We start from the raw sequence: 21,036 nt of genomic DNA on the forward strand, positions 1-21,036 counted from the left end.
GTGGGAGGAAACCGGAGTGCCCGGAGGAAAGCCACTCAGGCACGGGGAGAACATGCAAAGTCCACAAAGGCGGGTCCGGGATCGAACCCGGGACCTCAGAACTGTGAGGCCAACGCTTTCCAGCTGATCCACTGTGCTGCGTAGCAGTAAATACGAGAGGAAATCTCAGCATTTCGACTTTTTTTTTGGACATTTTTGGTTAGTGGTGTGCTGTGAGAAATTTTCTAATTGAAAGTACGCGCCTGCAGCTGAATAAAGAGCCGTAAAGCGTAAGAGGACGGCGGACAGAATTCACAGACTTGGATTTGACCTTGAATATGTGAGCCTTGAGGATGTGGTGTCCCAGTTCCATGGTCTGCTGCCGGTTCAGCTTGCCCTCTTGTCTGGAGAACATGAAGGCCAGGAGAGCATGGCCGCTCCTGCGCACACGCGTCCAATGTCACCAGGATACGCAAACGGAGCAGCGAACCGCCACTATATCGCTGCTTATTGTTCACGCCCCTGCTATATCGCATGTTTTTTAAAAAAAAAAAAAAAAGTAAACAAGAAACTTCAGAATGAGAGTTCCATCCCTTTACAGTCGTTTATGCTCATTTTCGTGCTTTATACTAAAAATTAAGCTAGCTGACTTTCATTAGAGGAAATGAAATGGTTTGGTTCAACATTTTGGTGTTTAAATATGGGATATTTTGTTTTCTTTTCTTGTCAATTTTACAGTAAACCTTAACTAGGAGTGCTGAATAAACGTGTGAATCAACAAACTTTGTGAGCGAGTCTTCTTTTTGTTTCCTTAAAGTGATGTTATACAATACGATATACCCATTTTTTGACACTAAGAGCGTGGGAACTGGTGCTTACAATATTTCCAAAGTCCATTTTAATACATTCAAATGTACGTGAGGAGTATGAAAAACCTTTAAAACCTTCCATATTGCAGAATTTGACATTATTTGACCGCAATCCCCTGTGATCTGTCGATCATCTGACCTTGGGTCACAGAGGAAGTCGGTGCTTTCGCCGTCCGCCCTCCAAACCAGCCACTCTCTGAAGGAAGGATGGCACAGCATGCGCGTGCCATCACGGCGCCTGACCTGCCGGCACCAGCCAAACATGTTAGTGGGCCCGTGTCCCCTGAACTGTACGCGTAAACATGCATCTTACTTACTTACTCGGCGATCATAAACAAATAGTAATATACATTTATATTCAACAGTGACTTTTATTATTCATATTTAATATCATGTATCACATTTATTTCATTTCTGATTGCACTTTAATATGGTTCTTCTCTTTCGAATCATTTTTACTTTAACTACTTAACTTTAACTGTAATTACACAGTAATTACAGTAGCGCTCGATGCTAAGTCTAACGCTTAGTGCTTTATCACTTAGAAGGCTTTGTAAATTATCCCCAGTCCTCTCTTGTAGCGCAACACCGCTGCAAAGAGTTCATAGTAAGTTTATGAATAATCACTAATCAACGTTAATGGAAGAATGAGGTGGCCCCAAAGTCATAATTTTGCTCACCATGAATCCAGCCAGGCTGTCTAACCTCTGCTGAAAATCCTTCCACTCCAGCTCCCCCCTCACGCTGCCCGCGTTGAGCGCCCGGAACATTTGCTCGTCCGTCAGCGGGTGCAGTGACGCCAGGGCCACGTTCAGAACCGGAAGCACTCGCTCGAAGACGTCTTTGTCCGGGAAGCTCGCTCGGCACATCAGCATGTACACCTGACGTGGTGAGCGATACATGTAGAACCACAAGGTAGATGGGCAATATTTCTCATTTTTGGCAATGTGATAAATAACATTGTACAATTTTGTTGAATATGTAAGTTGGAATGGTTATAAATTAATCAAGATAACGTAATTCCTGGCCTACAGAGCGCACCTGTTTATAAGACTCGGTACACGGAAAGAGCTTAACGCTAGCACCGCGCAAGTGTTAGCGCGGCGCTAGCGTAAGTGCACCAGGTTATAAGCCACGGTACACAGAAAGAGTTTAAAGAGCGTTAAACTAAGAGCGTTAAACTCTTTAAACTCTTTCTGTGTACCGTGGCTTATAACCAGGTGCGCTAATGCTCGTGCCACACTAAAACTAGTGCGGTGCTAGCGTTAGCACACCAGGTTATAAGCCACGGTACACAGAAAGAGTTTAAAGAGCGTTAAACTCTAAAGCTAGCGTTAAACTAAGAGCGTTAAACTCTTTAAACTCTTTCTGTGTACCGTGGCTTATAACCAGGTGCGCTAATGCTCGTGCCACACTAAAACTAGTGCGGTGCTAGCGTTAGCACACCAGGTTATAAGCCACGGTACACAGAAAGAGTTTAAAGAGCGTTAAACTCTAAAGCTAGCGTTAAACTAAGAGCGTTAAACTCTTAAACTCTTTCTGTGTACCGTGGCTTATAACCAGGTGCGCTAATGCTAGTGCCACACTAAAACGAGCGCGGTGCTAGCGTTAGCACACCAGGTTATAAGCCACGGTACACAGAAAGAGTTTAAAGAGCGTTAAACTCTAAAGCTAGCGTTAAACAAAGAGCGTTAAACAAAGAGGGTTAAACTCTTTAAACTCTTTCTGTGCACCGTGGCTTATAACCAGGTGCGCTAATGCTAGCGCCACATCACGGCATAAACCGCAGGGTTGAAAGCGTGTGAAAAAAGTCGCGGCTTGTGGGCCGGAAATTGCGGTATGTAGAAAGAGGGGGTAAGTAAAAAAAAACCTCTTAAATATGTGTAAGTAGTATAACTCTTAGTTTGGGAATTTCATGACGGAAACTGTGGAATAATGAAAAAGTTGTAAATTTAAGGAATGTTTAGCTGAACAGGTTCAAGCCAGAAACGTTTTGAATCCGTTTATGAAGTTGTGAAATATGTAAGTATGAGTTGAAATCTGGAGCCGGGCTCCATGAATTTCATGTAAAATGTGGAATTGCAGGAAAAGGAGGAAAATTAGAGGAATGATGTCCTGAATGAGGGGAATATTTTGATGTTGGAGAAATGTGGAAGGAGTCCAACACGGAAAAAAATACTGTGGAAAATAATAACGATAAGAACAATATTAACTATAAGTTCGTCATCACTTCCACAAAAATGATAAAAATACAAATGCGTCGCATTTAGCCAGGCAGGGATGCGAAGCTTTCATCTCGCCGAGAAGTTGTCATGTTTTCCAGCCTCGCTCTTTCCTACTTTCGCATGACGCAACATCAAAAAGCGTCAGTCATTGGCTGGGAGCTATTTCCGTGCCCTCTCCAAGTCGTTCATCCTTGATCACAGATTTGTCAGGTTTGTGTGTGTGTGAAACATTTTGGACAATGGCAGCCCCCCGTGTTGCTCTGCGAATGTTTTGTTTTTATTTTTTGGTCAACATTGGGCCTCGTTCACCAACAAATTTCTTCTTTAATTCAACTAATGCACTTTTTCTAGAACCTTCTGGAATCCTCTGATGTTTTCCTGCGCACACTAAACATCATGCTGTCAACACACTTTGGATGACAGTCGGTCGAACAAAACAAATGAGTTTTCTTTAAACCTCTAAATGAAAGTAAAGGAAATGTATTGTAATACTATATAATCGTTTTGTTTTTTGTTTTTACTTTATCTTTTGCGGTTTTTAAATACAAAAAATACAGAAAAAAAAAAAATCAGACACAACAAATACCTCGCAACGCAAGATGATCCTAGACAAAAAAAAAGGCAGTCATACCAATCTTGAAGAAAAAAAAAATGTCAAAACAAAAACCTCACACACACTCACCAACAAACTCTCACACAGAAAAAACAACAACACACACACTGACGATAACCCATCTCAGTCACCCAAAATGCACACAACAAAAAAAAGTTACACACCTCAAACCTCCGACTCACCCAAAAATTCATTTGCACCAATAAAACTCACAATTTTCATACAAAAAACAACTCACACTCACTGTTAAGACCCTTTACAACAAAAAACAAACACTAAAATACACCTCCCCCCCAAAAAATGTTGCACAAAATCTCACACACAAAAAATCCCCACAAACACCCATATACTTTTTACACTCAACAAATAACACAGACACAAAAAGAAACTCTCACACCCACAAAAAAGTAAATCAATAAATAACCTCAGTCGTACCAAAATAAAACTCACATTCAATGGAAAAAAAAAGACCCCCCCCCAAAAAAAAACTCTCATTCACAACAGAAGAATTCACACACACCCAAAAATCTTCCATAATCAAGACAAAACCCGTGCTCACAAAACACACACCGACAAACAACAAAAAAACTCATAACACACACAATAGAGAAGAAGTCCCTCCCAACATGCACACCCAAAATCTCTCATACTTACCAAAACACCTGTTATAAAAACTGAAACTAAATAAATGAAACACAACTCTGACTTAACGCATAGCCCCCCCCACCTCCGAAAAAAAAAAAGGCAGAAAATGCTCTCACTTCAAGCAAAAGTTTGTACACACAGATACACACACACACTAAGATGTAATAACGGTCTGACCTCTGACAGGGACACGGGCACAACCAGGTAGTTTCCCCCTTTGAGCGCCAGATGCCCTTTGTGGAACAGATCCAGGGTCAGCCGAAGGTAGAGGATGGAGCCGTTGCTGCGCGTGGTCAGGTGACTGCTGAACTTGCTGAGGAGCAGCGGGTCAGGTGCGCAGCCTGTGGGCGTGGTCACGTTGGCGGCGATCTGGGCGCTGCCGCTCACCCGGTGGTGGATGTAGTCGCTCAGGTCCGCTCCCAGGTCGCTGCTGTCGGGCAGGATGTCCAAGGAGATGCCGGAGAACGGGAGCAACGTGGTTATTTCCTGAAAGAGTGAACAAAAAAAATGTAAAAATGTCTCTGATGTCAAATTTTTCCAGTTTCATATTTTTCACTACTATTGGTCAGTGTTATGTTTTCAAATTATTGACCAATAGAAAGTCTTGATAATGGTTTGCATTCTCTGACAATGTTTGAAGATGGTTTCTTCCCGACGACAGCAGTAAACGTCATTCTCCAGAAAAATTCTTTTTTAAAAATCATTATCCTGCTCATTATTTTGAGATCAAAAGATTCAGCAAAATTCCTATTTCACCTTTCATAAAATTCCAAAATATATGTTACATTTTCAACCAGTTCAGGGTGTACCCCGCCTCCTGCCTGTTGACAGCTGGGATAGGCCCCAGCACTCCCCGCGACCTTTATGAGGATAAGCAGCTAAGAAAATGGATTATATTTTACGTACAGGGGTATCTTAAATTACGCGTTTAATTTATTCTGTAACCAGGCGCATAAGTAACAAGATCATATCTAAAATTATGTTTCCTCATTCACAAAGAAGTTCCACACGGGTGTCAACTACTGTAAAATTGATGCTAGTTTTGTTAGCCTGTCTATAGTGCTTTGTATTGTGTGTTAGCATTAGGCTAGGTAATTTCCATGTGATGCAAAGTTATTTTGTTGTTTGAAATACACAACAAGTGCATATATTTGTTGTACATTTAGTTCCCCCCCAAAAAAAAAATCATCAGGGAGTGGCAAAAAAATAATTTCTGAAGAATTGTTCGCTACCGACCAAAGTGCTAGTTGTAATCGCGACGCGTGTAGCGATTGCTGCCACCATCGCGCGCTGCTAGTTTAGTCGAAGTAGCATCGTATTTGCCTTCTTCTCCATTCCAACTTCAGGTCTCACATTCAACATTTGTGGATTTTCTCGTTATTATTTTCTCATCGAAGCAGGCGTCACGCGGGGGACTCGGCGCGAAAAGAATTCCAGGGTGGGTCTTGTGTGCGTTAAATAAAGGCACTTAAATCAGGAGTCATTGCTCAGATGTCTCTGAGTCACGCAGAGCCACGGGATACAGCACAGTCAATCGTGCGACAATGACTCAAGCGGCAGCGGCAGCAGCATGGCTCACTCGCTTCTCTCAGATACGCACATTTTCATCTCCTCTCTTGCCATTCTCAACTGTTCGGACCAGCTCGGACTAATCAGGCGCATTAATTGCACGATGGTGCCGCGCAGTTCATCGGTAATGAATTGAAGTGAATTTTGGCATGGTTTCAAAACTGTTGGCTTAAATTTAGAATCAAAATTCTTAATATTTGTTCCATGAAACTCTATAAATGTATTCCCAATGTACACGTGGACGGCCATGCTTTCATAATCAGTAGCGCTGGACTTTAACTTTCAAATTCATCCTCGCTGAATTGGAGCGCCTTCCCTCAAAGATGTCAGCATTTTTTTCCATCCTCTGATAGTTCAGAGCAATTAAATGTGTTTTTAATTTTTTTTTTTAATGTTTGTAGTAGATTTCAGTTCCTGTCCTGAATAGTTTTTATCATTTTACTAAATACCGTAATTCCCAGCCTACAGAGCGCACCTGGTTACGAGCCTCACCGACTACATTTGTAAAGGAAATACCATTTGATCCATACATATGCTGCAAGTCCCCACATTGATACCCGCATTGAAACGAGATATTTACAAAGACGGTACACAGAAAGAGTTTAACGCTAACGCTAGTGGTAATGCTAGCGCTGCGCTAACGCTAGCACTAAGGCGAGCATCACGCTAAAGCTAGCACTAACGCTAGCGCCATGCTAACGCTAACACTAAAAGGGCCGGTTCAAATAAAACTTACCGGTAAATATCACTGAGACACGCCAATAACACAGAGGCAACACGCTCGCTAGCAAAGCGCTAACAGGGCCGGTAAAAGTCACTTCCTCGGCACATATATTCCACTGGTCTCATTCTTACCTTTTCCACACAAGTGCCCCCTTGCGGCCGTTAGAAAAAAATGCACAAATTACCCGCATCGCCGCATAAACCGCAGGGTGTAAACCGTGTAAAAAAATTTGTGGCTTATAGCCCGGAAATTATGGTAAATATTGATTGTGAACTGCTGATGTGAACGTGGCACATTTGTGTACTGTCATGTTGACATTTTCTATGATGGTGACGTTACAGGAGTGGTATTAGGTGGTGGATTAAGTCGGGCCCAGATGGGAAAGGAACCACCTGCCACTGTTCAAAACAATGAGCAACCTTTTATGTTGATCAATATCTCAAACTCTTAACAGTGGCTCAGCATGACTGGGGAAGGTGAGACTTGAGCAGCAACGTCTTTTGTCTTCATCCGTCAGTATCTAACGCCTGCCGCCTTGTAATGCATCATGGCGAACGTGCGTTCAGAGAATTCCAAATCACTAATTCAATTATATAACCGACTGGCTGCTTGACAAGCGGCAGACTCGCAACTGACTCCCGGTAGCATTGACACGCGTTCACGCCGTAATCCGTACAGCTTTTGGAGTTTTTGGCTTTGGCTTTTGACAGACGCAGCCTCTGTTTGTCGGGATTTGCGAGCGGATTGAGCAAAGGCGGCGTGTACCAGAAGCCGCGATTGCTATACCGTGGCTGCAATACTGTATGTCAGACATCGAACCTTGGGAGTCTGAAAGGGGATGACAGCATGAAGCGTGAACTGGAAATGCTTCTCTCGGTTTGATTTCGCGTGGCAGGTCAGGCGATTTCGATAGAACTGGTCCTCATTATGGTCAAAGAGGGGTACACCCATCCAATCGCAGGACACATAGTCATACAATCCTGAAATCTAATACTGTACCAGAATCCAATATCCCAAACTTTTGTGAGTAGTGTTTGTCCTCCCTGGGCTGAACGGAACTCACCAGGAGCCCCGTCCTCACTGTGACCACCAGCTTGAGCCAGACGGGGAATTTGGAGACGATCTTGGTGATGAAGGTGGCGATGGTGTCCCCGTAGTCGGGTTTGTGAAATTCGGCCTCGTTGAGACTGTCAACCAAGATGATGTAGTCTTCTTCGGGCAGCCTTCGCTCTGAACACACACATATGGAATGGTGATAAAGAGATGATATACAAATAGGATTAGTCTGGCAAGGACAAGGATGTGTAAATGCCCTCTTCAGTTATTCATTATTTTTTATTATATCCAGCCGTACTGGAGTGTCACTTCAAACAGTTCAAGCCCATCAAGAAAAGACATTAATATTAAAGTTTTCTTTAGTCATGCAGCTATGTTTGTTCTTGACAACTTAGCACGGCAGCTAACACAGCTAGCATGTAAGCTTGAGCCAAAACTCCCACTATTTGTATTAATTTACAACCTTGTTACTTATTCCTGTAACTAGAGTCTTCTTCTTTTCCTTTCGGTTTGTCCCCTTAGGGGTCGCCACAGCGTGTCATCTTAGATGAACGCATATTTCTTTTGGCGGAGTTTTACGCCTGATGCCCTTCCTGACGCAACCCCTCTGCATCCAGCCGGGGAGAGAAGCTTACAGCACCTGGTATTCCCAATTACTAACCGGGGCCTGAGGCGCTTAGCTTCCGAGATCTGACGAGATCGGGCGTTCTCGGGGTAGCGTGTTTCCAGTATCTAGAGTAATACTACAATTAAATTAGTATTCAAATAAAATTCAACTTTCTTTGTCTAAATGTCTCCAATTGGATTACTAAGGCCTTATTCAGCTATGTTTTTGAAATACACGTTCATCAGGCCTGGAGGAAGTGGCTGGGTCTGCACCCATGGAGGGCCGGCGGGGCAAGTGACGATGTGGGTAACCTGTGGGAGGGCCCAACTGGGGTCGGGTGCATAGAGAACTGGGGGGCAGCCCAATGTGGTAATCTCTACAGTCCGATCCGAAGCTAGTTCTAGGACTTGCTGTCTCATCCAGGGGAAGAGCCTGAGTTGGTGTGCGAGGTCAAATGAATTCTATTCATTTGATTTCGCCGGGCTCGCCTCAACACACAGTTTGTTCTCTGTGACCAGACTTCTTGAGAGGTGATGAACGGGCTTCCACCCTGGATTTGCCCATGGTGAGAGGCGGAGCCGGTGTGTGCATACGTATTTGCCCACAGCTCTGTGTGTGTACTTTGGGGTTCACCCTAGCAGACGAGAAGGTCGCCTCCTTCTGCCTTCGGGTGTGGGGATGGGTCCTGACTGTGGGTCTTTGGAGAGGTGCTCCTGCTGGGGGGAAGTCCATCTGAGAACCTACCATTAGAAGCCGAGTGTTGCTTTGTTATTGGACTTGAGATTGTGTTCAAACATTAAGAGTCTCCATGCGTGCAATCGGCACCAGGGCACCATATGCTGCAGTTGGATGACTGACTTTGTGGTGGTGTCACCGGACTTGTGGCCGCATGTCTTGGCCGCTGGTTAAGATGGCTCATGGATGCCTCGTCGAACATCTCAGGATCCCCCTGGAGGACATGGAGGAAGTGGCTCGGGGTGGGAGGGAAGTCTGGGCACTCAATGCTTAACCAATTGGGCCTGTGACCCAAACACGGATAATCAGACAAGAATAGTTGTCTGGATGGATGGATCTTTATCAAAGCAAAATAAACGCTGTAACGACTAAAATATCTCTTGGAATGTACTGTAATTGCCTACAGAGCGCACCATTTTGAAGCCTCACCGAGTACATTTGTAAAGGAAATACCATTTGGTACATGCATATGCCGCGGCTGTGTAAAAGCCGCAAGTGCCCACATTGAAACCCACATTGAAACCCACATTGAAACATGAGATATTTACACAAAGAGTTTAACGCTAGCGCAAAGGGTAGCGTCGCGCTAAGGGTAGCGCTAACGCTAACAGGGCTGGTTCAAATAAAACTTATCGGTAAATATCCCTGAGACACGCCAGTAACACTGCAGCACCACACTAGCACAGCGCTAACGCTAGTGCAGCGCTAACAGGGCTGGTAAAAGTCACTTCCTCGGCACATATATTCCACCGGTCTCACTCTTACCTTTTTCGCTCGAGCGCACCCCTTGTGCCGTTAGGAAAAATGCACAAATTAGCCGCATCACCGCATAAACCACAGGGTTGAAAGCGTGTGGAAAAAAGTCGCGGCTTGTAGCCCGGAAATTACGGTACATCTCTGATGAGTGAGCTGGACGAATTAAATCGTATAATGCTTTATATCCAGTTTTTCTTTAAAATATAAAACAATAAACACACTGTAAATCTGTGTACCTAAAGTGTCCTCCAATTCTTAAATAACCTCATTTTCTGGATGTACTTTATACTGTTAAAATAAGTGTACAGTATCATGGTTTCCCAGCAACTACACACAGTATTGTGAAAATGGTCCTATTGATTGCATCCTCCTGAAAAGGGCTGGATGGCATCGTTGTTGATCATCACCAAACAGGACTTATCCATCACGTTTTGTATTATGGAATATTATCAATACAGCCCTACAGGCGGATGAGGTCTCGCATGTTCTTAAGAGCCAGAAGGGCTCTTCATTTTTTTCCCCCAGAACCTGCTTAATAGAGATGGAGTAGACGCTACCCTCCTTTATTTAGACTCTGCAGGCCTTGACCATAATAAAAACATCAATCTATCTTTACCGGCTGTATGATAAGAAAGGGAGCTGGCTAATGTGGCCTAAGCACTCCACCGCCTCCGCTTCAGTGTGTTGAGCGACCTTGAAATCCGGAGGGACGCCGATGAGACGCCAGGGCAAAAATAACGCTCGTTCCTTCCTCATGCAAATTGCTTCCACACTTCCCCGGGACCCAAACCAATGACTCCATCCTTCAGCGTATTATGGAGTCAGTGAATCCATGGCTTATATCGCCCTTCATCGTTTGTACCAACATAATAACGCAGATTCCTTCAGCAATCATTTTTATGGGATTTTAAAAGACAGGATACAGTATAGTGCAGTACCACATTGGGCCACAATGCCGCTCAGCAATGTGGACTACTGTAAGACGCATACGTATAATTAAGTTTAAAGAAGAGGCAAAGAAGGCCGCCACTCTACTAGACTCTTAATAATAGTCAGGGAATATATTTTTGTATTATTGTATCATCTTTTTGTGTGTCTTGGTATTCTGTGTGTTTTAAAGAAGCAGGTGTTTGAAGAATTATACAGTCATTACCGTAGTATTTTCTGCTCGCACATCTACTGTGCTTCACATTTGATGTTAGCATGATGCTAGCTGAAACATGGCTTGGTTGGATATTTTGTTTAAATATTTAATTCTCTTGTTGTCAGTTTGACTCCAATCTGCAACTGGCATCGACAAATAAATAGCTCGATGGTTTACTGGAAGACATTCAGCATATTTAAAGCTCCACTGTCATGAAATGCATGATTTTAGTATGTTGTTAATGAAAAAACGGCAGCAGGCATGGACCCATCCGTTTTTTCACCACAAAACATAACTTTGACGTATACGGCTTTTTGTCACTCCCGCCATGAAAATCCTCTTGAGGGATTTGTTTTTGAGAAGAAGCAGGAAGTGACGTTAACAGCAGCACCGCACTCAGGTGGTCTCGTGCGTTTATACTGGTTTTACCTGCTGAAAGGTAGCTTTTTGTTCCTTAGTGTGAGCCCAAATGCCGGCTCGTTGTATTGCTGGATATTGTTTGACTATTCATACTTTTAAAAAAGACCTGGTTCATCATGAAAAATGGATTGGACAGGTGCAAAGGACGAGAGCTTCCTGGGTTCCAAATGACAGGTGGGTGTGTATAGAGCTACTAAAAAAAGAATAGTTGGTGGGGGGGCGTAATCCACTCATAACGTAACAAAAGATCCGTGTACGTAAGTCAGGGGTGCTAAATGTGTCGTCGCTTGCGGATGAGTGGACCGTCGTCGGCGACGTTGTTTATCGCCGGGGCGCGACGAGCCACTGCGGCCCGGGCCATGATGAGCTGTCATGGCTTATGGCGGAGTGGCTCATCGTGGTGCCGACCCGGGTCGTCGCTCACACCTGAGTGTGCCATCGGCGTTGTTCATGGCCGATGGCGGCGGCGTTGTTCAACTCCAAACGTTGCCGCCGTCGGCGAATAACAATGCCAAGGGATGAACAACGTCACCAGCAATGGTGCACTCAGGCGCGAGCGATGACAACACCGTAAAGCGGCTGGACTCGGTGCCGATGAGCCACCCCGGCCAAAGCCGTGATCAGCTCGTTGTGCTCGAGCCGCGGAGTTGTCGTTGCTCGCGGCTGAGTACGCTACATACTGTCCCAACTAAAGTTTTCCACACAAGAGAGGAAAAATATAAGCCTGTGAATGCTGCTGTATGTTTTTATTTTGTTGCTGTTCCTATTTAAAGTTAAATTGATCTTTACACTCAAATACCGTAGTTCCCATAATTATTTGTTTTAAAGTGTGCATTTATTTTGATACGTGGGCGTGCACGTGGAGGCTTACCCTTGCGCAGGTTGGCCAGGGGCTCCAGGACGCCCTTTCGAAAGGCAGCTATGGGGTCTTGGACACACGAGCGCAGACTGAGCATATTCTGCAGGTGAGGTTCCTGGATCAGAAGCTCCCTGTACGGGCCGAGCTGCGGTGATCTGGCCAGCAGGGCGGCGACACTGTGAACAAACTCTGGGACAAGGCAGGTGTATGTGTTGTCGGCCTGGCAGAAATGGTAACCGACCACCTGTCAAAACATAGAAGTTCAAGATGTGGATAATTTCAATTTTACAAATCCAGTGAATCTCAGTTTAGCGCAGGCCCTGTGACGCAAGATGTATGGTGAAAAACTTATTAAAACACACTTTTTAAAGTATTCCTTAGTGCTTCTTCTCACTCTATCGCTTTCATGAAATGGGAAATGACTGTGGAACATTTCTTTGAGAAAACGGGAATGACACTCGCGCACGCGGTTCTCCAAACGGCGACGCCTGCCTGCTACAAGATGTTTAGTCGTCACCCCAGTTTACTCCAAGTTTACTGTAAAACTGGCGCTTGAGACAAAAGACAGTTCAACGTTGTGTATTTAAACACCAAATTGTTCAACCAAACCATGTAAAGTATTTTAGTGAGATGGCAGCCTGCGAGGTCAATGCTAACATTTGCAGTAATGCAAAATGCATTAGCCAAGCCAAAGGAAATTAGCATCTATGTCAATACTGCTACTGAACATTCATGGAGTCATTTTTAAACATTGATATTCAGCCTGGTGGTGATGAATAATATGACGTTTGGGTAAACATCCTCGATCACAAGTCATCTTTGGAGTTCCTATGGCAACGCTTCTATGGCAACTCTGTGATGCAATCGGTAGCAGTTTCTGCACGTGACCAAATGGAGGAACAGACGGACATTGAGACTTTGTCAGGGATGTTAAGACTACATTTTTTAATATCCAAATGTGTAGCATGGATCTTTTGTACATATTCATGTTTTTTATAGAGATGAATTACACTGCTGAGATGCCCAATCTGCCCCACACACCCTCAAAAATGGTTAAATGGTTATTTTAATTAGGCTACCGAGCTATCTTATGTGATAACTTTTTATTTTATGGCTACTGTAAGTAATAATGTAAACTTCCCCAAAATAATGAGCATAATTTGATTGGCACATTGATAGATATGGTCGTAATAAAGACTAAAATCTATTTGCAAAATCTAAAGTGACCAAACCAGGAAAAACGTTTGCGGACTAATACTGGATGCTGCGCTAATGAACATCACGCAGGTTTACTAAGTTGAAGGTTTAATGCCGAAGTTGCTAAAATTTTGGGTTGTTTATGACAAAAGTTAAATACCATATTTTCCGCACTACAAGGCACACCTAAAATCCTTTAATTTTCTCAAAAGCCAACGGTGCGCTTTATATATGGATTAATATTGAGCCTTTACTGTAGGTTCATCTAATGGATACATAACGTAACCGCAGCCTCTACTATAGCGTCTGTTCTATGCTCCTTATGATGCGGTGTGCCTTATATATGAAAAAAAGTTTTCATATGAGCAATTCTTTGAAGGTGCGCCTTATAATGCGGTGCCCCTTATAGTGCGGAAAATACGGTACATGCAGGCCCATGTCGTTCGTTTACACAAATATGAACCCCGCCAACATGACAGAAGCTTAAACATCGGCTATTGTCATTTTTTGATTGTATGCAAATGTGGGATGGGGATTTTTTTTCAGGTGGATACTCCCAAATAGTTGCAGCAAAGCTCCTGAAGCCCAAGCTAAAATTGGAAAATTACCAAGCTCCATCGCCTAAGGCACAGGTGTCAAATTCAAGGTCCAGGGGCCAGATCCGGCCCGCCGCATGATTTTATATGGCCCGCAAAGGCAAATTATGAGTATTAACTTCCAAAATTTTTGTTAAAATCTGTACCAAAATATCACATTGTCAAATCATAAATGATAATGTTGAGATATTGCACACATTATTGTGTACCCAGGCATCAGCAATATTTTAAAAACACATTAACCTTGATCTCTAATTCCAAAATTATCTCATAAATTTCACGTGTAAATATGAGGCGAAATCAGCAATATTTTAAAAACACATTAACCTTGATCTCTAATTCCAAAACTATCTCATAAATTTCACGTGTAAATATGAGGCGAAAGATTGGTTTCACAGTCATAACGGCCCACTGAGGGAAACCGTAACGACAATGTGACCCGCGACAAAAATGAATTTGACACCCCTGGCCTAAGGAATCAACAGCTCGCGAGCTGACTCCCTTATTCTGTCAGCACAAGTGGCTCGTTACTGTACTCGAAACATTCTGTCCTGTGTATTACGTGAAATCCATACTTTTGTGGTCTGAGGTAAAGAGACTGGCTCGCGAGAGATTCTCTCTGAGAATTGCAAGCGCTGGTGCGGTGTTGAGCGGTACCTTGTTGGCAAGGCATGTGGCGAGCTCTTTGCTCTGCGCCGCGCTGTCAGTCGCTCCTGCGGCAGCACTCGTGTTGGCCTGGGAATCGGCAGCTTGTTTGGAGGCAGATTTTCGCTGCCGTTCCCCCGCTGAATCGGGCACAAAGCAGCAAACACAAAAGTGCCGGTTATACTCCGATGTGGTCTCGAGCGGGAGCGCCGGCGCGTTGGGAGGAAATGAGCAACGATTAAACTGCTCTATGGAAAGCTTTGTCAGCATTTCATTGCTTTCTACAGTCGCTTAAGCGCCTAGTAATAAGACTATTCAGAGCACTTGTAGAATGACTTACTAGTATTTTTTCTTCCACTACAGAACAACATTTCTGCAGACTAGTTGGATGACTTTCCCATGCGAGTAGGAAACAGATGTGTTACTCCTGAGGCAAAACTGTGTCCTCGTTGATATTTCAGTGCTACTATAACTACCAGTGAAGCACTACATGCTCACCAGTACAATTTTTCATCACAGTCACTAGTGCAACTAATAGCACACAGTTGTCAACTAGTACACAGTTTTGCTCGATTAGTAATACATAATCATGTAAGTTGACACGTAGAGTGTTATAATGTCACGAGTTGTCCACTACTGTACAGTTTACAGGACCAAAATTTTTGTCCACTACGCAAATGTTACTAGTAAGACACAGTCATCTAACAAGTGACTAATGGCTTGAGTTGTCTTATTCATGCACTAGTACACAGACCTTAAGATGGCTACACACTTTGTCCTCTCTAGTACGGCAACTATATGTTGCTAGCGAGACAGTTGCTACTAGTACCACACACAAGTGACAAAATTACACTAGGTAACATCTAACGTACTAGTTTTAGTAGTATGCAAATGTCAAGTGTTTACAGTTGTGCCTCACTAGTAACATGTAGTTGTCCTACTAGCATATAGAAATGTAATCCACTCGTAGATTGCAGCAATAGTGGGGAAAAAAATGTTACTAGTAAGACATAGTAATTTAACAAGTAACTAACGACTCGAGTTGTCTTATTCATGAGGGAAAAGAGTGCGCTAGTACACAGACCTCATCAAGGATATTGAATAATTGCTCAATTTTCCATACAGCCACTTTTCCACTACTAATACCACTTTTGGCCTACTCATACCCAGTCATTACCAGTACGACAAAGTCAGTCTACTAGTGTACTCTAGCTGTTTAACACGTGTACATAATTAGCTAGGACGGCATGGACCTTAAAATGGAAATGAAGGAAATCCAATAAGAAAATTTGATATTAAGGATATCCATCTTAGGCCCACATACTAGTACACTCTTTGTCCTCTCTAGTACGCCAACTATATGCTGGTAGAGAGATGAAACTCTGCACTAGTTGACAGCTGTGTGCTACTAGTAGTACACACAAGGGACAAAATTAGACTAGGTAATGTCTAACGTACTAGTTTTAGTAGTACGCAGATTTCAAGTGGTTACCGTTGTACCTCACTAGTAACATGCAGTTGTCCTACTAGTATACATAAATGTAATCCACTAGTAGATGGCAGCAATAGTGGGAAAATACACGATAAGTAAGACATATTCCTTCTACTAATATGCAAAATTGTCTTGAACTAGATATCAAAGATCTCGAATAAACACTCAAACAGCTTTCCACACGACTGCAGTTCATTAGTACGTGTTTAAGCAAGTGTGGAAAATGTGTAGTCAGACCCGGTAATACATCACAGCGAGTTAGTTGCCCCCCTCTATGCGATACAGCCACTCGAGTCATATTGAATAAAAATCAAAAACGGCAACATATATGTGCAGGTGTCCATGAATAATGCAGTGATGCTGAAAAAATGAACACAGCTGTACTTGTTATGCATTTGCACCACGTATCATCCGAGCAGCACTCGATTTGTTTTCGTGCCAACAGAAAAGCGTGATGATTTTAACACATATTTTGTATAAAAGACTAAAATCAGATATTAACATTAACCATTGTTTTCTTGGGGGGGAGGTGTTGTATAGAAGTGTTATGTATCATCGTAACTATGTAATATTTTGGTGATCTTACTTGATTTACGGGCAAGATGTCATGAATTTTTACACCACTGCAAACCACCCATCCATCCATTTTCTTCGCCGTTTATCCTCACGAGGATCGCGGCAATGCTGGAGCCTATCCCAGCTGTCATCGGGCAGAAGACAGGATACACCCTGAACTGGTCACCAGCCAATCGCAGGGCTCATCGAAAGAAACAGCTGCACTCACAATCATACCTTGGGGCAATTTAGATTGTCCAATTAATATTGCATGTTTTTGGGATGTGGGAGAAAATCGGAGTGCCCGAAGAAAACTTGCGTTGGCACAGGGAGAACATGCAAACTCTACGCAGGTGGGCCCGGTATTGAACCCTCGACCTCAGAACTGTGAGCCCAACGCTTTCCATCTGATACACCGTGCCGCCCCACTGCAAACCAATACCTCCAAAAATGTTCATCAAAATTTTGCATTATTTAACGCATATCGGGGGGAAATATGGGAATACGTTTTGGATCCAAATGTGAGATGTGACAATTCACAATATCGAGAAAAATGACATATTTTTACCCTTCACACATGCTTTAAACACGTTACAATAAAATACAGTTAAACAGTCGGGATTCGAGTCTTACAGTGTTTACTCTCATATCAACAAGTGGGAAACTTCCACTCCGCAATGAAATTCTTACTTCACCGTTCAAATGGACATAAGAAGGTATACAGGCAAAAAATAGTCATATTGAAAAACTCTATGAAGTTGTTTTTGTCCAAAGGCCAAATCAGTAAAGTATTACTTTGGCGCTAGTACAATATGATTTGACAAGCGGCATTTACACTAACGTACTGCTTTGCCGCCATCTTCTGATACCCTCGTGCCGAGGAAATATCTGAGTTGAGGAGCTTCATTTAGACAAAACTAGTGCTTTTCTGCCAATTTGTGGCAGACATGGCGCGTGGCAGGCACAGGCATATTCTCTCTTCTCTGTGGGAAACAACAAATATGATTTGAGCTTAGAAATCGACGCAACTCTTCTTCCCTGCTGTTATTTACACTGCATGTTTTCCAGCAGACCTCAGAGATGCCAGAAGTGTAGCGGCACAGCGTTGTACTACACTGACTACCCACAATTCTATATTTAGACTTGCCTAAATACTGTAAAAAAAAAAAAAAAAAAAAAAAATCGCAACAAATTCACAATAAAGCGGGGGGACAAATGATTAAACTTCCACACTTCAGCTGTACAATATCCAGATTACGTGCATACTCTTCGATTCATATTTTGATTCCAAGTGACGTAACTCTACTTACATTTGGGAGAGGAAGCGGTGGTGTGGGGGACGCCGGTCCCGCCGTGTTGCGTGTGCTTGCCGTGACAGCTGAGCGCCACCAGCCGCCACATGATGGCAGTTTTGCCCGAGCCGGCGTTTCCCACAATGACGGCCCCTCTGCCCTCACAGTCGTTGCTTTTCCTCAGGACCTCGTCCAGACGCGCGAAGAGCCAGTCCCGGCCCACGAAAGGCGTTTCCGCGGTGGCGCCGGGAACTTCGAACAGCAGCGGTTTCAGCATGATGTCGCCTTGTTTGAAATGGGCCAGTCTCCCTGGAGAAAGTGCAAGATGAGGAGAGGTGGCAAAAGTACTCACATGCGTACTTGCAGGAAGTACAAGTACAGACTGATTCTACTCCGTTGCTTAAAGGTCCACTGTCATGAAATGGATGATTTTTAGTATGTCATTAATGGAAAAACAGCAGCCGGTATGGACCCATCCCTTTTTTCACCACAAAACATGATTTTGGTGTATAAGGCTTTATGTAACTCCCACCATGAAAATCTTCTCGAGGGATTTGTTTTTGAGAAGAAGCAAGAAGTCACCCATGGGGCAGTAGTGCTCATTGTACTGCTGGATATTGCTCGAACACTCGGGAGCATGGATTCGCTCTTCGTACTTTTCCAAAAGACACAGTTTGTTGTGAAAAATGGATTGCATGGGTGCAAAAGGACGAGAGGTTCGTGGGTTCCAAATGACAGGTAGGTGTGTATACAGCTGCTAAAAAAAACAATAGCTGGGGAGTGGGACGGAATCCGTAAGTCAGGGGTGCTAAATGTATCGATGTGCCACCGGATCAAAGCCGTGATCGGCGGACGCGCTGCTGCCGGGGTGGCTCGTCCCGGCGCCTGGCCACAGTGGATCCTCTCCGCCGCGGAGGTGGATCAGACAGGGAGGCGGTTTGGTCCCGGCGTCGCCGTCGCTCGCAAGCGGTGTTGTTTATCACCGCTGCGGAGGTGTATCGGACGGGGAGGCAGTTTGGCTGTGGCGTCATTATCGTTCGCGCCCGTGGGTGGAGTTGGTTATCGCCGCTGCGGAAGTGGATTGGACTGGGAGGCGGTTTGGCCGCGCCATTGTCGTTGCTCACGGGCAGTATTGTTTATCACTGCCCCGGAGTTGTTTCGGACAGGGAGGCGGTTTGGCCGCGGCGTCGTCGTTGCTAGCGGGCACCGTTGTTTTTCACCGCCCCTGAGGTGGATTGGTTGGGGAGGCGGTTTGGCCGCGGCATCGTTGTTGCTCGTGGAGGTGGATTGAGCGGATGCCGAATGTCCCAATGTGATGTCACTGACAGAAGATGCAGCCAATATGGCTGCCGTTTGAATGTCGAATGAGACTTCCGCGACTTTGCGCATGGATGACGCGCTCTCTGCTCATATTTATTTTTTTGGATGGACATTGAAGTGAATAATGTTATTTGTATTTTTCATTATAATATCTATTTTAGAATGTTTATAGGCACAACACTTGACCTTTAAGTAAAGACTACAGTTCTGTAATAAAGTGTGAGATAAAAAAGTAGTCAGGTAAATTACAGATACAGCAATAAAGTATTTCTACTTTGTTACTTGGCACCACTGGCGATGACACAGCACAAAGCCGTATTAGCGCTGCACTAATAGTAAATTCAATACCTTTCGAGTCCTCATTTGTGCGTCCAGTTGTGTTCAGCTTGCGGACGGAGCCCCTGTGCCCCCCAACCTGTTGGTGGTGGTCCAGATAACTCAGATCCTCGAGTCGAGTGGAGCACGTTGCTGTCAAGAGAGCCGTAATGAGACGGTCAAGGAGCGCCACAAACTGTACGGGAGCACAACCTCAAACGTGGCAATTTCACGACTTGAGTTCATTATTGTTTCCATAGAAACGCCAGGAGGAATCTGTTTTGGCCCACCATTGTAAATACTCAGTGACCTTGCCAAGTGAGGGGGGAGGAAGAAGAAAGAGACACGATTACGTCGCATTATCTTCATTTGACACAAGTTTGGCCAAATTTTAGACATGCAGGATCTCACAAAAAGGAGCACAACACTCACATTTTTGTAAAGTTTTTTTTCTTCTTTTCATTAGATATCCTCAAAGTTTTTACCATATTGAACTTCTAGTGACCTGCATGAGGGTGCGGAAGGAAAATGCGATGTTGGGCCCAATTTGGACATCTTTGAATAGGACACTTAAAGGTCAAGTGTCATGCGTATAAACATTGTAATATACTGTAGATACTGTAATGCAAAACACAAATAACATTATTCACGTCAATGTCCATACGAAAAAATAAATATGAGCGGAGAGCGCGTCATCCGTGGGCAAAAAAAGTCTCATTCGACATCCAAGTGGTCGCCATATTGCCTGCAACGTCTGTCCATCACGTCGCACCAGGACATTCGCCATTGAAAACACGCTGTGCCACCTAATATGGGACACGGAAGCTCTTTTAAAAGAGTGAAGTGACTGGGGCAATATTACCCTATTGTTTCGATCCATATTTAGATGATATCCGGATCACTTCTAACTAAAACAGACTCCCAGATAGTACATATAAGCAGCCCTACCGAAGCCGTGCTCTGCGCCGACGGGTACATAGACACATTTTGCACCCCTGACTTACGTACGCGGATCTTTTAGTAGCCGTATACACACCTACCTGTCATTTGGAACCCAAAAAGCTCTCGTCCTTTGCACCTGTGCAATCCATTTTTCACAATGAACCGGGTCTTTTTGAAAAGTACGAAGAGTGAATCCGTCCTCCCGAGTGTTTGAACAATATCCAGCAATACAACGAGCCGGCCTTTTGGCTAACATAATTATAGACCCATCCGTTTTTTCACCACAAAACATGATTCATGGCTTTTTGTCACTCCCGCCATGAAAATCCTCTCAAGGGATTTGTTTTCGACAAGAAGCAGGAAGTGACATTAAGGGCAGTAGCGCACTCAAGTGAATTTGTTTATTCCTATTAGTTTTACCTGCGGGAAGGTAGTTCTTTTTTCCCTCGTGTTAGCCAAAATGCCGGCTCGTTGGATTGCT

General features: G+C 43.9%; 1 protein-coding gene across 1 annotated transcript in view; it reads right to left on the reverse strand.

The window, feature by feature from the left end:
* tanc1a (tetratricopeptide repeat, ankyrin repeat and coiled-coil containing 1a) overlaps positions 1–21,036 on the reverse strand; it is a 69,297-nt gene that overhangs the window by 18,050 nt on the left and 30,211 nt on the right. Inside the window, 9 exon segments of the mRNA XM_061813925.1 lie at positions 311–419; positions 988–1,091; positions 1,529–1,729; positions 4,509–4,817; positions 7,688–7,854; positions 12,214–12,445; positions 14,652–14,779; positions 17,997–18,287; positions 19,647–19,766. Coding sequence (XP_061669909.1) covers positions 311–419; positions 988–1,091; positions 1,529–1,729; positions 4,509–4,817; positions 7,688–7,854; positions 12,214–12,445; positions 14,652–14,779; positions 17,997–18,287; positions 19,647–19,766 — 1,661 coding nt within the window.

Source organism: Syngnathoides biaculeatus, chromosome 3 (assembly GCF_019802595.1).
Source record: "Syngnathoides biaculeatus isolate LvHL_M chromosome 3, ASM1980259v1, whole genome shotgun sequence".
NCBI lineage: Eukaryota > Metazoa > Chordata > Actinopteri > Syngnathiformes > Syngnathidae > Syngnathoides > Syngnathoides biaculeatus.